At 29.3% G+C, this 17551-nt stretch overlaps 1 protein-coding gene across 9 annotated transcripts in view; it reads right to left on the bottom strand.

Annotated features, from left to right (window-relative positions):
• The window catches only part of LOC129968441 (sodium/bile acid cotransporter 7-like), a 100192-nt gene that overhangs the window by 34470 nt on the left and 48171 nt on the right, over nucleotides 1–17551 (bottom strand). For 7 of the 9 annotated variants that reach the window (XR_008784404.1, XR_008784403.1, XR_008784407.1 and 4 more), the window contains 2 exons: nucleotides 10375–10500; nucleotides 9169–9313 (listed from right to left, as the gene is read on the bottom strand). Coding sequence is in view for 2 of the 9 variants with exons in the window: in XM_056082302.1 (XP_055938277.1) it covers nucleotides 5049–5076; nucleotides 9169–9313; nucleotides 10375–10500 (299 nt within the window). In the remaining 7 variants the exon portion in view is untranslated. Of the gene's footprint in view, nucleotides 1–1983; nucleotides 6597–9168; nucleotides 9314–10374; nucleotides 10501–17551 lie in introns of those variants that run through there. The other 2 variants (XM_056082302.1, XM_056082301.1) reach the window with 2 other exon arrangements.

The raw sequence follows: 17551 nt of genomic DNA on the forward strand, positions 1-17551 counted from the left end.
TTCTTCTGGTCTGATGAATAATGAAAGTTATTAAGAGTAAATCCGGCGAAATTGTGCTGGGTGGGGTTGCTTCGCGGCGGCCCATCGTTTTATCCGAATGGCTTCGGCTGGGGCGAACTGTAGGTATGCCTTCCCATAATTGCTCGGCTTCTCCGACCGTCCGTAGGCACACAAAATATTGAATGATCAGAACGGCTCGATAGCATATTGGAAACAATAGTTGAGTTCTAAGAGCCATTACTGGCCCCGGTACAACCCTTCCCATGACAGTATTCTTAGCATCTCTAGAGGTTAGCTGATCTCACATCATTTCTGTACTCAATAAAATGGCGAGAACCAATCATCATGCAGGAAACTTCTCATCTCCGTATTTAAGTGTTACGCATATCATGTCAGTTGTACTGTTTATTTTGAAGTTGTGTTGCGAAATTATTGTAATTAAAGTTCTTTTTTTTTACTAATTATTCAAATTATTTATTGAATGTGGTTTTTTTTAAAAATAATTTTTAATTGTAAGTCATTTAATAAAATTATATTATTTATTCGTTAATTATTATATATTATTTATTCTTACTAATAAATAATTTAAGTTTAATTTTTTCTCTTATTCTTTAAACTAATATAATGTTTAGTCTCTGGTCTCCAACAGGTAATTAGATACACGATTATTTACTAAAAATAATGCCTCATGTTTGTTGCTCTCAGAAATAAAAAACACATTTCATTGTGTAGATTTTTTTTTTTCAGAAAAAATTGTGTGACATTCCTTACAACTCTACACTCTACTATACAACTCTAGAGATAATTTTCTTAGCTACTGAAATAAAGAAAAGTAAAAACAATGCACTACCCATTTTTTTGCTAGTACGATAATCATTGAAATTACTTACTGTCTGTCTCTAATTTTGCATTATATATATATATATATATATATATATATATATATATATATATATATATATATATATATATATATATATATATATATATATATATATATATATATATATATATATATATATAAATTTGCTCTTAACTATACGCCAGCAATAAAGTACTCACAAAACATGATGCATTTAATGTTGTCTAATGCCACACGAGTGCATGTGAATGCCTATACTTAATGAAAAGTCAATTTTGTGAAATAGTGTAATAAACTGGGGATTATTTGTAATCACAGTGGAGATTATACATAATTACAGAATTAATCACGACCATTGTAACATTCATAAAATATTTTGCAAAATTTATTAAAACTAGAAAAAATAATTTCACGGAAATAAAGCTGATATTGATTTTTTTTTCTTATTTCAAAGTAGTAAAAACTGGCTTTCGTTCAGTAGTAAGATTTAAAGTTGCTGTAGAACTTTAAAGTATTAATTCTCTAAGCAAAAATCTAATTGAATTTAAAAAACCTCTCTCAGAGAGCATCTCTAAACGAAGGAATGCCGAATTTGGAACCGGATGTTCTACTCAAAAAAGCGCTTTGAGCGATTTTTTCAGCATGCATTATTATTTCACATTATAATTTGATCACACATGTCACTATTTACAAATAGTATATCAGTGTATAAACACTATCATAATAAAATGAGCTGTTTCTGTTATTTTTAGTTTCAAATCAACACATTTTTGGTACTTGAAAATGAATACTAGTTTTGCTCTCATCGCTCTGCCGGAAGAAACTATATTCTTATATATTTGGCTAACCAGAGGACACTTATTTTTTTTAAATTTCTTGTGGTGCCTGTTATGTTCTGAACTGCATATGTTTCGCCAAGCAGTCTTACGTAAAACTGCTCCAGATAATCACTAAGTATGAAATGGAGTATCATAAATAAGATTTTATGATATTTCGATGATAATGAGAACAGTAAGCATAATAAAAGTATTACATTTATAAAGGAAAATTACATAAATAGGATGAAACAACTAAACGATACATTTAAAAGAATTCGTTATGATTTCACATACATGGCTTGAAAAGCATACATGGTTCGTTGAACTATTAAAAGAAATAAGATTCTGATACATTTACTTCGATGAATTAAATTATATATCAATATTATACGCAGCGCTTATTAAACAACAATTTAAAAGCCTTTGATGAATGGTTGTGTAATTCCATAAGATGTTCTGTACGATATAAAGGAATCCATCAAGTCTAATGTATAATAGTCTTAATGGATTATTTTCATGTAGATGAAATTTTGTATGGAACAAAACTTCATCCCACCCCAGCTTAAAAGTGAGATTTAATCTTCCATTATGACACGGAAAGCTTTCTGGATCATATAAATTATACTACTAACATCAAAAATAGAACATTCCGTTGATTTTCCATAAAAACTGAAAACAATAATTTTTGTGAATTATTTCCGCCTCACATCGCTCCACCAAAAAATCGCTTTCAAGATGAAATCGGGGAAAGCCCAATGCAAAAGGAATTCTCGCTTCTTAGTCCAGTTAGAAAAATAGGTATAAATTTTCCCAAATGCGCGAGTCTCCTGGATCCACAAATTATAAATACTTTTCAGAGTGCCCGACCGAGAAGCGAAGGAAAATGGCGTCGGTTGGATAGTATTTTCTGCGTCTTCAAGAAGTGGAGTCGGAGTCGATTCATCCCACATCTACTTTGTTTCTTTTGTAAATTATATCGTGTGAGCCTATTCAGATGTTCCAAGATAGGTTTGGATGAAAGTAATTCTGCCTATGCAGAAACCTAAATCAGAAACTTTTGATTTATTCTAGACAAACTTAAGTTTAACCCTTTCGCCATCCTCTCCTGTCCGCGAAAATTTCTAATTTTCCTCTGTTTTCCGTCGCATTAGAACAAACAAAAATAAAAACTCAAACAAGTAAACATTTACAAAGCGTTTTAAACGTTTACAATTTTTAAAATGTAGAATAACGTTTGAATGCTAAGGCATCCTGCAACCAATTTTACTTGAACGCGTCACGGACGACGAAGAGGTTAATATAGTATCAAGTTGGCTCACGTTAAGATCAAGTTTCAAGTTGAAATAAAATTGCTTTTTTAATGGATGAATTTTCTGTTTCATTTATTTGGGATTGTATGGAACTTTTTCACACAGGGTCTGTTTAAAGCATACTTTGTCAATGTGATCTTCCCATTTTCAATACTATTTGAAGGCATTAAAAAGAACTGAGAATTTTTTTTTAATGCTGTGACTTAAGAATGCTTTGAAAATATCAATTTTTTGCTCCCATTTCTGCAGCAGTGAATGTCTATTTAATTCTCTTCGTTCTTTTTTTGAAAGATGCTTTTAAAAGATAATAAAATTGACGAAATTATTAACCATCTATCGCTATATCCGCTAATGCACATTTCAAGAGATGGCAATAAAATAAAAAATGCCAACAGGCATTATTAATCGAAATTAATCTGTAAGAAATGTTTCTGCCTTCTTTCTTCTCGTTTATATTATTTAAAAGAGTCCTCAGTATGTCTTAGATGCTTTTGCATGTTCTCGAGAATGCTAAATTCATTGAAATTACAATTCAATTTTTCTCAATCTGAATTTAAAATAGTGAAAGTAAAGGAAAGAGAAAAAAAATTATTTTAAAGAATCATTGTGCGTTTGTCTGCGTGCGTGAGATAAATCCAAATTTTGAATAAATAACCCAATCTGATGGACACAGTAGGATTTCAGTTCCAAATTTTGTGAATCTAGATAAATTAGTTTTTCCTCTAACAGAATAAGTTGCAAATTTTAACATGTGTACGCGCACACACGCATCATGTATAATGAAAGAAAATCTTGTGTATTTTAAATAAAAGTATATGAATAAGCTAGTTCTTTTAAGATTAAGCGCATTAATTTGCTAAATGTAATCTTCAAATTTAGAATAATTTTTGATTAATTATGCTCCTAAAAAGCACTGACAGCAAATTTCTACACAAAACGCTAGCTATATTGATTTTTTTAACAGAATTATCTGGAGGATATAAATTCTTTCTAATTTTTTACAGGGTGTCTGTAAAGGGTGTCTTAAAAAGTGAAAAAAGCTTTTATTTCCATAAATATTGAACTAAAGTATATACTTTCAGTTACAAAGTTTCATTAAATAAGGTGAGAAATTACACGAAAACAGGCTTCTTTTGGGTTGATAGTAAAAAGTTGAAGAAATTAAATTTTTTTTATGTCCCTCCAAGTGTACAAGTATTAATTAACATTTTTATAAGGAACACTTTTCATTATACTTATCTGTGCACACACAAAGTTTAACATTTCCATCTACAAATTTGCAGAGATATGCTCATTTTAAAATGTTGAGGAATTTATCAGAAATTAGGACAGATACATTTATTTTAGAAATGCAAATTTATTCGATGCACAAAAACTGTCATATGCAGATATTTGTCAAATAAATATATCATCGAATCATCATGGCTTAAAACAGATTCGCTAATAATGCATAATGTTGTTCATTTTGAGGTTGTTAGTTGCAAATTCGGCTTTATAAGAAAAAGAGGAACTTTAGAAAGCGAACATTTAAAATGTTCCAGAGAAGTAATGGAATACCGAACAAGAAAATAAAACTTTTCTGTTCGCGTTTGTGCTCTTTCTAAAAGAAGGACATATTTCAATAACAAGGAACATTTAGAAATGCTGACGAATTATGTGGTATTTAATTATAACACTGTCCCAGTTGTAGAAGAATACAAACGTCGTCTTCTGGACCCCCAACATCATCAAAAGAAGTGTGCTTGCAGAATGATAACAAATTACAGGATCCTTGCTTCCCAGAAGAGAAACAAGATGATGAACGTTTAGCAAATGGTACAGAAATGGACAGTTTGGCTTATTTTTCAAACTCCCCTCGTGCTAGGATACGAACAGTGATTTCAGAACTCAAAATTCCAAAAACGGCAGTGTGGAGAATATTTTAATTTAATAATTGGCATCCAAGCATGGAATTCAAGGATTGCTACAACAGTTACATGGACAATTGATGCCCAAAATTTTAATATTAGATAAAATCAATCCTTCTTTCCAGCAAAATGTAATTTGGGTGGAAGAATATCAATTTAAATGAGGAAGAAGCATCAATCTGCAAAAAGATCACTATTAGAAAAGTAAAAAGCTGCTTTCGTACAAGAAGTTTATCATGGTGGCATTTTTTAAATAAATGTGCGAAGTATTTTTAGAAAGTCGTTATTAGTCCCATTTTGTACAACAGTATACTGAGTGGTTACCGATTTATTCAATTAGTTTCCATTTGCACTATGTCTGAATTAAGAGAGATATTAACCTTCAATTAATGTTTCGCACACTGAGTTAACCTTTGGCCCCACTCTCTGTAGATCTTTGCCGAAACATTCAAAAAGCTTGTCTTTAAATCGTAAATAATGAACTCATTCGCATATTCACACATATTGCTAAAAAATAAAATTTTGTATAGATTTAGAAGAATGCGTTATTTTCTGATCCTAATCTTTTAATAATTTTTTGTGATTTATATATTATATGTGAAAATTACAATGAAAAACGTGTTCATATACGGGTTAGAGGTATGGATAAAAGGCCATATTTTGCCATTTAATATCTCAAAATTTTTTACAGATACAAGTATGAAGCTTTGTGTCATTATAGATAAATATAAGAAAACATTTTACTCATCAATACTTTTTTTTCTATGAGAAGAGCATAAAAATGTTTTGTAAGTTTTTATTAGTATCCTCTATTGAAGCAAAAGTATTTTCATACATTTGGGTACCTTGTTTGAGGAAACTCTGGAAATGGAAATATATGTTTTGTTGCAATAGTTAAGGAAATAAAGTTGCTCCGATTTTTGGGGATAACCTGTATATATCAATCCTTAAGGCTATTTTATAATATAATTTTTTATAAGACTTTTATATAAGATGCTTTTTTATAAGATGCATATAGTAAGAGCTTATATGGTTACATGTACTAAAAGAGAATAAGTCGGGACACTTCATTAATATTTGAGATCAATAAACTTTTAGCTTTTCTCCTTTTTATCTACAACTAAATAAGAAAGTAATATAAAAAAATAACTGTATTCGGTGGCCATCAGAGGTTAATAAAAAATAAAAACAAATAACATTGCTGTTGATATTAAAAATTTGGCATTTTAAATTTATAGAGTAATGTGCACATATCTCGACTAGTAATCATTTTGAAATATCTGATGCTTCAAAATCTTCGACATTTGGCAGTCATTATAAACAATACTCAATATATTTAAAACAATGCAAACCTAATTTGCAGTAAAGAAAAAGAAATCTATTCATAGGATAAACTTATCAATAAAATGAAGATACAAAATTTCCAAGCACCAAAAAGGTAAATTTACTATCAGATCTCATTTATAAATAATATGATGAATAATTATAAAACATACAAAATTATACTAAATGGCATATTTTTTGTGATATAATCTTGGAAACTTTCAAAAATGCAATATGTTATCCATTAGATTTCATGAATAAAATTTATCAAACCTTTCACAATGTACAATATATATATAAAAAAATAATAGAGATTTTGAAATTTCTCTCCAGTGTGTCTTTTGCACTCTACACGAAATGTAACTTGCTGAAGTACCTATAATATAATGATTCATCAATAAAAAACATTAAAATAAAACAGTCGGAAATAATAAAAATAAAGAAGCTTAAAGACCTTCAAAATGATTACTGGTTTGTTAATGTATTAAAAAATATTGTATTTTTTCTTGAAAACCTAGAACTCAAAAATCGTAAAAATGAGAGGCGTTTGTAGAAATGTCTGTGAAAAATGGAACTTCAATCACATTCATAACATATTTTAATTTTTAATGAAAGTGCAGGAATTTTCATCTCTATGATAATCATTGAGGTTCAAGACACATTTCGAAATGAAATTTTTGTGAGTGCCTTCATCTCTAAAGGTTTGCTCCCTCTTCCTCAATCCACCCTTTATTTACATTAAAAATGAAAATAGTGATAATTAGATTGATGAAGATGGCTGTAAAATTCAACAAATTATTCTTTAAAAATTATAATGAATACTTTTGCTTAAAAATATGCGCAATAATAATAATAATTTATCCAAATAGAAATGTATTTGAATTGAAAATCAAAATACATTTATTTTCAAGAAACAAACTACAAAAAAGAACACTACTTACAATTCGGTTTTTATTTTGTTACTTATTTTTTTAATCCACTCTTTTTCAAAAAAATGAATGCCTCTCATTCAAGAAATATTTTTAAAAAAAATTTAAATCAAACTTTAAAAAATACTCTGCAATATATTACTGTTGAGTTTATAAAATGAAATATTTCCCATGAACATTATGTTCATAAAAGTTATATTTTATTGGAATGCAATACTCAGCCGTTGCATCAAAATTTGAACTATGCACCAGTTTGCTTATCAATTGATCAGGAAGTTCATTTTTTTTTTTTTTTTTTTGTATTAAGCGCATTGTAAGCATATTTTGTATAAATCTGCCATAGCCACAAAGTCCTCCAAGTCGAGACAATATCACTGGAGGTACTGGATCAGAGGTGATCGTTCTCTGATTCAGATCTAAATTAAGATGTGTGGATGAATGAATGAAATGCACGAATGAAGTCCGCCCAGTGAAAAGGGCTGTAACGCATGAGCAGCTGAGACGTACTCTTGGCCCTAGATTGTACTACTGAAACAAGAGACGCTAAAACTCGGCTTAAAATCGCTGACTTCGTCAGCGGGCTTGTCTATGACAAGTGCCATAAACAACATAACTTATGAGATGCATTAGTGATTTTCAAGCTGTGGCAAATATGGAATGACTTCGGCTTTTAGAATGCTGTGTTAGCGAATTCTTTCCCTATTCGGTACGCTGCGCCGTGCTCTTACCAGTGTTTGGACAGAAAATTGAATCCAATTTGATTATTTCCTAGAAGTTATGAAGAACACAAATCGTTAAAGAACTCTACGTCAGCTTCTTCAAATTATGTTTGATACAAACAAACGCATGCACGCGCGCGCGCACATACAGAAAACTTCTAGAAAAGTTTGATAAGTTCTTTAAATATAAGTTCTTTAAATGAATGCTTTACATTCTTTCGTGGTGTGCAGGCAACAAGTTCAACTTTTAGATGCTTCTTTAAAATTACATTTTAAAACCATGACCACCATTAGAGTAACGCACATAAAGAGCTGAAAGCGGAATAAAAAGAACATGAAAACGTACTCGGAACTTATATAATTCAAATAGGAATAAGCCGAAATTGAGCTGAGCAGACATTTTAATTTAGGCTCGAATACACTCTAAAGAGAATAGCAAAACTGCGCATATCTCAGAAGTTAAAGTGAATTCAAGCATTTAGAAAACAATTAATAGAATAAGCGCACACAAGTAAGAAGAGTACTTTTCTGCATTTTAACCGTACTAAATGTATGAAATTCATTTCTCTTCCACAGTCATTTAAAACAGGAGCACTGGTCCTCAGATGCACAAGATTTCTAACTGTTGTCTGTATCTTTCATTGAATAAGATCCTCAAAATATTATATTGCTTTGCAATTCTTTATTGTTCCTTTTTTATGTGCATTTTAATTCGTTTAGTGGTTTGCGCTCCTTATGCGCTTTTGACTCATGCACTCTGTAAATGGAGTCCATCTCTGTAGTGTGCTTATTTCGAATAAAAATTACGAGAGCCAGTTAAAAAGTTGGTTGCAATGCTTAAGAAAACTAAACCGAATCAAAATTTGGCAGTAACTTTATTTGTATCCTAAAGTCCCATGCAAAATATTCTTTTCGGTGTAATAAACATTTGTCGGGACGTGGTATAGGTTTTTCAATATCTTCTGCAAAGAAATTCCGCCCAATTGCATTCATGCAAGTAGCGATCTCAGAATTGGTTCGGAATTATTGCACGATCTTCCTTCGCGTTCGGCATCGTCAATACATGCACGTTCATTCTCAAATACTATGTTGAACCACTTCGCGATAGCTTGACGAGACATTGCACCTTCATGCAATTGCTAATGAGGTTCAGGGTCACTCGATACAGACAAATGTCGGAAGTGTTGAAATAAAGTTTAATCAGAATAGCATTTCTCCGAGAATTTTTAAAAAGGAGTGCAACTCATTTTTTGATTGACGCGGGCAACATCGAAATATAAATAGCGAATATTATAATTACTTAGTTTTCATCTGCATCCATTTCTGTAATAAAGGCACAAGAAAACTTCCAATTAAAATCTGCATTGGATGATAGACAAGCAGCGGGAATGATATCAAAATAAATCTAGCTTCATTGGCATATAATACTTTAAGAATTGGAAAACCTGAGAAAAAAAAAAAGAATAGTAGAAGGTATAAAATTCATTTTTTATACAGTAACAATATAATAAGCATCAATATTGGCAACTCATGCCGTTTGTCAAAATTGTGAAAATACAAGGTAAGATATGATGAATAGAGAGTAATATGGTCCCCAAGCATTTATTTTAAATCATAAAAAAAAGTAAAGATTGTCATTTTATTGCATAATTTAACTATATAAAAAAGTAAAGAAAATAAATACAAAGTTAATTACATTACATAATCAGAAATGGCAACACAAAATAAATGTAAAAGAAAATACACATATACCCATAAAAATAAAGAAAAATCGATACAAAATTTTAAAAAAATAAACAAATTATTTCATTATAATGAAAGAGAAATGAGAATGTAGAACTGAAAAAAATAGAGATATGAATTAAAATATTAACCTAAAGGTAAAAAAAAGTCAATGCTTTAAAAGAATAAAATTCAATCTATTTGCAACTAGATATTAATGAAATTGAATAAATAATTCACGATTATAATCACAACAATAAAAAACAAATTGAAACAAAATAACTGAGAAAAAAATCGGTGTGTGTGAGTTTTTATCGGTGCGACTTATTGTATTTGATAGAATATTTTTATTCACAATGACTTATCTCAACATATTTCATATTACATAGGAGCACGGCTATTTCAACGAAAATGTGTTATTACAAACCAATTAACATTTTTAGATTTCAGATTCACTATTTTAAATTCATCCACTACTAAATGAATAGCTTGTTACATAAAACGTATCTAATACCATTCAAACTATATAATCGATTGATTATATAACTTATAATCGATTCATAAAAATGGGGTCTATAATAATACGGCATTTCAATTTTCCAAATTATGAATAATGAAAATAATTTTATCGAAGAGTTTCGGCACTCGTTCCTAACCTAAGAGTGCCCATCTGGTCCTCAAGGCATATTGAAAAGTTCCTGGCGTGTCAGGGACACGCCCCCTCCCCTTTCAATCTCTATGATACTGGTTCATACATAACAGTTTTAAGAGACCGCGTACTCACCTAAAGTAAGGGATTTATGGGTGGAACAGTATAAAATGGCTATGACATCTTCTGCAGAAAAGTGTAAAAAGGAAGACGTCGATGCACAAAAGGCTAAGGCAAGGAAAATGAGCTGCAGCAAAACAACTGAAAAAAAAATTTCAACTTCATCAAAAGTGAATAAAAAATTACGATTTTAGGCCAGCTTAAATGAAACAGGGTTTTAAAGTCATTTCATTCATTCATTCATTCAATGTTTCAAGTCATAACATTGCTTTTTTTTTAAGTATGAGTCATGCAAAATAAAGCGATGCCACTTTCCTTAGATAGAAATGAATACACCTACATTACAAATTGGAATTAATTGTAAGACTATAAAATTATAAACCATATTTCATCTATCTAGGTCATTGCGTTTTCAGATACTTCTTTATAGGTAGACAGATAGACTAATATACGTCATTCGACAACTGGATATATAAAATAATGTAGCTTATGGTGAACTGGTCCGAGGACCGTTATCAATTGGTTTCTTAAGTTGTTAGACCTGCGCCTCCGCTCTGGATGGAGTTGCTTTGCGGCGGCCCATCGTTATATCCGAATGGCTTCGGCCGAGACAGAATATTGGTATGCCTACACGTAATTCGGAAAACGATTTTTCTTAAGTTCAGAATTACCATTCACCCATGGTTTAGCCAAAAGATGAAAATTAAACTGTGTTTTTTGGTTAGATAACTTAAAAAAACGCCTTACCGAAAAAGAAAAAAAGAAAAGGAAAAAAAAGCGAGACACAAGAGTTTCCGATAAGTGGATGAAATAATTTAAAGAAACGGATTCAGTGAATGATAATCACATTATTAACGAAACTTCAGCACCTTTAAGGGGAGGAGCGGGGACAATGGGAAAAAGTCTGTGTGTCCGATGCGCTCAGTGTCATTTGCACTCAAGCCTTTAAAAGGTTACTACATTATAATTTTTATCTTTGCATGTAAGATTTGGCGATTTTGCAATGTAAGCCATCTGGTAATCAGTCTCTGTCGGAGTGAGAGAGATGCTCCATGTCCCTGATAACGAAACGAAGCTTCCGTGAGAGAAATGCTGATGATCCTCACCGCGTTTCAGATGAGTGTTGAAAGTAATAAATAGAATGTGGGAAATTTGCTTTAAAAATTTATTATAAATGGACACTTTATAATTTTCCCACACAGAAGACGTTTATAAAAATTATAATTTGATGTACATAATATAAATTTAAACTAATAAAGTGAAGTATAATTTTCAGTTTTATGAGGATTTAATCTTTATATTTCTTGCGGTTTATTTAACAAAAGGAAAAAAAAAACATTAAGTGCTTTAAATTCAAATTTAAATGAATATGTAGTTCTTTCAATATGTATGCATGCATGCATGTATGTGTGCGTGTATATATATATATATTCCACAAGCTGATGCTTGAAATGAGCTAATGTATTTTTGACGTTGAAATGGTTCAAATAAGCTGCACTTTTTTTTTTCTTTTCAAAATTTTAAGCGCTTTGGTTAAAATAAATAAGACAGGAATCATATTAGTAATTTTAAAAATAACTGCTAGTTAATTCTCGGGAAAAAAACAATTTTTTTTTCAATAAGAAAATGTTGATAATTACTGAAATGCCTTCAAATCTGAAATATATTACTAAATTATTTTCTAGTTTATTTACTGTTGGATTTAACTATACATAATCCAATGTGCCAGTAATTGGCATGTAAATCAACATCTACACGTACTACATTAAAATTCTTGATTCTCAAATACAGGATCATGAGCTAAAGTTTTATCCGCAAGTAACTTAGTAGCAATGTAGTTTCTGCCTATTTTCTTAAAAGCACTGCCAATGATTTAATACTCATTTTCAATTTGTCCTAAATCTATGCTCGAAAGAAAGCTAGAAATGAAATATATTACTTTATATTTTATTCGTTTCCCCCCCCCCTTTTTTTTTCTTTTTTTCCTCCCTGAATTTATTGACAAAATACAGATTCATATATGTTGGACCGTTATTGCAATCAAAATTGAAATTAAAATAGTAAATGTTTAAATATTAGGCTGTAAGATGAGACTCATTTCACAGCTATGTAAGAATGGTTTCTGAAATCAATTTTTTTCTCTAAAAAACATTAGGTGGTTGCACTTAGGAATAAGTTCTTTTCCTTTTTTTTACATACATAAAATAATTTCTCTAGACAAACTTCGAATTACAAAATTTCCTTAAATAAGCTAGGCAATTGTACGAAAATGGCAAAAATTAAATTTTTATACATCAATCATAATTTCAAGTGTGAATTATTATTTTATTTTTTGTCTTATTTTCATCTTTACTTACAAAATTTCACATTTCTATCTAGAAAATTTGCATAGATAAGCTTAGTTTTAAATTTCTAAGGACCGGCCACAAATGTGGAAGAAAGCATTTATTTCAGAATGCAACTAGCACATCATCCAGTCATTATCTTTACAAAGGAGCGAAGAGAAACTTGAGGGACTGAACATTTAAGATATCTGAGAGACATACTATGTCTATACTTATAATAAAGCTCAATGTGTGTGTGTGTTGGCGCCTACAGGCTAGACCGTTCGACCTACAGCTACCAAATTTGGCAAAACAAACCCTGTCGATATTGCTTCGTTCAGTGGTGGCGGGGTCCTACCAAATTTGCGAGAAGAAGCTACCAAATTTGGCACGTGTATACCTTGGGGGTCGGAAATGTGCACCTCGGAGCGATTTGTTAAAATTTTTAATTAAAATTTTAATTAATTAAAAATTAAGGGAATTTTTGGCGTTTTCCCGCTATAACTTCCGAAAATATTATAGCACAAAATTGATTTTTACATCATATTGGAGATCAAAAAATTATCTTTTCAATGATACTAATGTTTTAACTAACAAATTAAATTTCTATTTTTGATGAATCTTTAAAAAATATTTTGATCATTTTTTCCAATAATTTATTTCGCATAAAATAAAAATAAAATTTAACTTGCACGTGCAAGTTACGAGTAAAAAGGGAAAAAAATAGCTTTTATCAATATGTTGTCAAATTAAAAAAAAAGCTCAAATTAAAAAAAATAAGTCAAATATTATTGCAAATTAAACATATAAAAATATAATTTTCAGCACGTGTCTGTATGAAATGAAATAAATATGAAATATGATTTTTTTTTTAAATGAAAAGAAAAGTTTTTATGACTTTTAAATCTAAATTATTAATTCAATAAAACAGCTTTATTTAAGACAAATATGGTTTAATATATATATCTTCAATTCAAGGCTCAACGGCTAATTTTTAAAACTTTAATAATATAAATACATTGTTTAAATAAAGTAAACAATTACATAGTATGTAACATGAGTCTATAAATACTTTAATAAATGAAGAATGTTTAGATTTTATCTGTATCCTCTGCTCTCTGAATCATATTTAACAAAATATTTTTCAGACACTAATATTTTAAATAAAGAGTTACACTTCAATCCACCCACTCAGTATCTAAAACTGACTGGTTTATGAATATTTGAACATCGCTATTCAATAAAAACGGGTCATTTTCGACCACTTCATCGAAAATTCCAAAGATGATGCCTAAGATTATAAAAATGTTATAAACTACTCAATTCAAAATTTCATAACTCGATCAAATTTGATGGTAGAAGACAGAAAAGTCCATTTACTTATTTAAAAGTTGAAATATCAAGAATATTTCGCAAAATATGATTCCTCAGGAACAACGACTGTATAAAATTTCATAATTAAGTATATTTATATACCGAAAAAAAAATAGTGTTATTCACGTCATTTAAATCTTTTTGAAAGTAAAACTAAAAACTAAATTTTATGACGAATCTGAGAAATTTTTGTTGAATAATTCTTGAGATATTATATACATTATGAAAATTATTCTACAGTACACATAAGACTCAAATGCTGAACGACTCTGTTTTTAATACTGATATTTGAAAAAGATGAATAGTTTCAGAAAAAAAAATGTTTTTATATTAATTACAGTTTAATCCTTTTCACTTTAATTTAATAATGGAATTTTACGCGAGCTGACAGAAAATGAGAGAGACAGTACATTACGGTTTAAGGCCTTTATAATAGTATGGGTGAATAATATGACTTTGAAGCTTCAAAATAGTTTGAAGAAGCTATTAAAAGACAAGTTACATAAAATATTTAATTGAAAATTTTAACGAGCATTAATATTGGCGAACCGGCTGGTCGCCAAAGGCGACTGGTACTTATAATAAAGCTCAATGTGTGACCAGATCGTAAAGCTCAGTGTGCGTGTGTTAGTGCTCTACAGGTCAGACCATTTGATCTTCAGCTACCAAATATATATATATATATATATATATATATATATATATATATATATATATATATATATAAGACAACAACAAGATACTTTTAGTTATGATGATGATTTATTTTGTACGTAATCGTAATAATTCCCTAGTTCTGGAACAATACAATTTTGTTTCCAGTTAACAACATTTTAATAGGCTGTATGATTTAATGATTAAAGATTGTAAGATCCGTGGTTCAACTGGACAGAAATGGCGGGAATGAAGTGTCATTTATGTAATGAAAAAAAAAAAAAAATGGACATTTTGCTCTATTTTTTAGGTTGCCCTTTTGCTAGATTAGGAACAGGCAGTCCAGAATTCAACATTCCAAAATTAATTGCGTAGAGAATATTTCAACTTTAATAAGTGGCAGTCATACAGAATACAAGATCGGCGTCTAAAATCCAACAAATAAGCCCTTCCTTATGCAAAATCAAAATTTTCTTTTCTGAAAAATGAAATTTGGAGAGACGAATGTTGCTTTGATCTAGATAGAAACATTAATTAAAAAAAAGTTTTCACGTTTGGCAAGGTGAAAACAATTCTTCGTGCAAGAAATTCATCATCACTCTCAGTTTTCTGTTCACATGTTACTTGCTACCGTTTTTAGAAGTTCTTTAGTTTGTCCCATTTTTTACAAAAGTATACTGTATGATACCGATAGATTCAGTTAATTTTTATTGGGATTATATCTGAACTAAGAAATGAATTAACTTTATATCAGTGGATATTTGATAAATCTTTGTTGACTAACTGAAAAAGTCAGTCTTTATGTCACATGAACTCAATCACATATGCCCAAGTATTGTTAAGGTAATGCAATTCTGTATGGGTGTTGAAGGTGTTAATTTGGAACCAATTTTAAGTACTTTAATTAATACAATACCATTCTATTTTTTAAAAAAAATATTAAGGAAAGTTAATAAATATGTTATATGCTTTGGAAAAGGAAAGATAGAATTTAAACCGCTTGAAACTAAGTATATCATTTGAAGTATATTAAGTATATTATGTTATATCATTTTAAAGCAAATTTTATTGATCACAGTTTACAGTATAATTCTTTCAAATACTTTAAAGATAAGGATGGTTATTCTTTTTTTTTTGGGGGGGGGGGGTCTTCCAAAAGGGGCCTACATTGGAATTAAAATTATTTCCTGAATTTGATGGTGAGATCAAGAGGTCTATCGTAGCTCTCAGAAAGCAGTTGTAATTATTATCATTTATTGGAATAGGAAAATAACTAAAGCAAAAAATAATAATGAATATAAAAAGACATCAAACAATAGAAAAACTAAGGTCGTGTGCTTTTATATCTTAAAGAAAAACAAATAAAAAAAAAGAAATGCTACAGTTCATGAAACATCAAATTTGTTTTCAGATTTTATATGCTGATATTAACTTGAAAATCAAAAAGTATTTTGCATTAATGAGCTTAAAGAAATGGGTGATGTCATTTGAGGAACCATTTTCTTTCATTGAACCGATGAAACAACTTTAATAGGCCGTGTTTTATTCTACTTTAAAGTGTATTTCTTGGAAAGTTTATTCCATTTTTAAAGGCAAATAAACTACAAAAAATTTACCACTTCTGCTTTATTGAAATTAGTTTTCAATCAGTTTCCATTAAAAAATATTTAGGTGATACAAAATTTTCTTATTTTTGTTATTTTAAAAATACTCCTTTTAAAGTAAGCCAAAACAAATTAATTTTCTTCTTAACGCAATAAATATAATTCAGAAGGAAACAAAATCTATAGAATGATAATTGTGTGGAACGCGCTAATCATTCTATTTACTGACCAATTACATTAGATTTTTTTTTTTTTTTGCTAATTTATATAGTTGTATCACTAAAACCTGAATTTGAAACCAAAACTTATGTCTTGTCATAATCTAAAAATTCAATTCCCTCTGTATTAGAAGTCTTATTCTATCTAAGAATTTTTAAATTTCGTATGTAAAAATGTCCTTTTTAGACATCTATTTTCTTTATCTTTTTTATAAAATATAATTATCTATCAGACATCATAAGACATTTCTCTGTATAAAAGCAGTATTGATTATATGAATAGAATTAACATAATTTAAAATATTTTTTAAAGAATATTTAATTTAAATGTATGTTGAAATAACCAAAGGTGTTTTTTTCCCCTAACTAATGTATTGAATAAAAAAGGTAAAAGAATTCTTGAAATCTATTATTATTTTTTAGCTTTTGTATATGACCCTATTTCGTCAGTATTTTTTAAGTAACAAAAAATGTAGCATTCAATAATTTAAAACTGGCAGATAATTGTCAGAATCCTATGATCGAAATAATCCCCTTATGCACATTTTATTTTACTTGAATTTCTTTTCCATAGCGAATTTGATTTAAATAAATGTTAAGACAATTTTACTCCTACTAAAACGACGAAAGCTATTGAGATTAACAATTTGTGACACTTTTATATCTAAACAATTATTATTCTAAAAATTTGATATATCTATAGTTTTAGCGCCTCATTTTTCAAACATTATTTCAAATTCTTTTTGGTTGTATTACAAATATTTTACTAATTAAAAACTATTATAGAGGTTTGCTATTCTAAAATTGGATATATCTATAGTTTTTAGCAATAATTTTTCAAAGATTATTTCAAATTCTTTTTGACTATATTACAATCAGGGTAGTCATTAAATGATTTTTTTTTTGTATATTTAGTATAAATTATAGCTCTGCATGGTATAACATCCAAAGAAATCAGGTGGTTAGAAAGGAAAGGTTACAAATGTAATCCTTATATTATTTTCATTGTTAAAAATTC

Source organism: Argiope bruennichi, chromosome 5 (assembly GCF_947563725.1).
Source record: "Argiope bruennichi chromosome 5, qqArgBrue1.1, whole genome shotgun sequence".
Taxonomy (NCBI): Eukaryota; Metazoa; Arthropoda; class Arachnida; order Araneae; family Araneidae; genus Argiope; species Argiope bruennichi.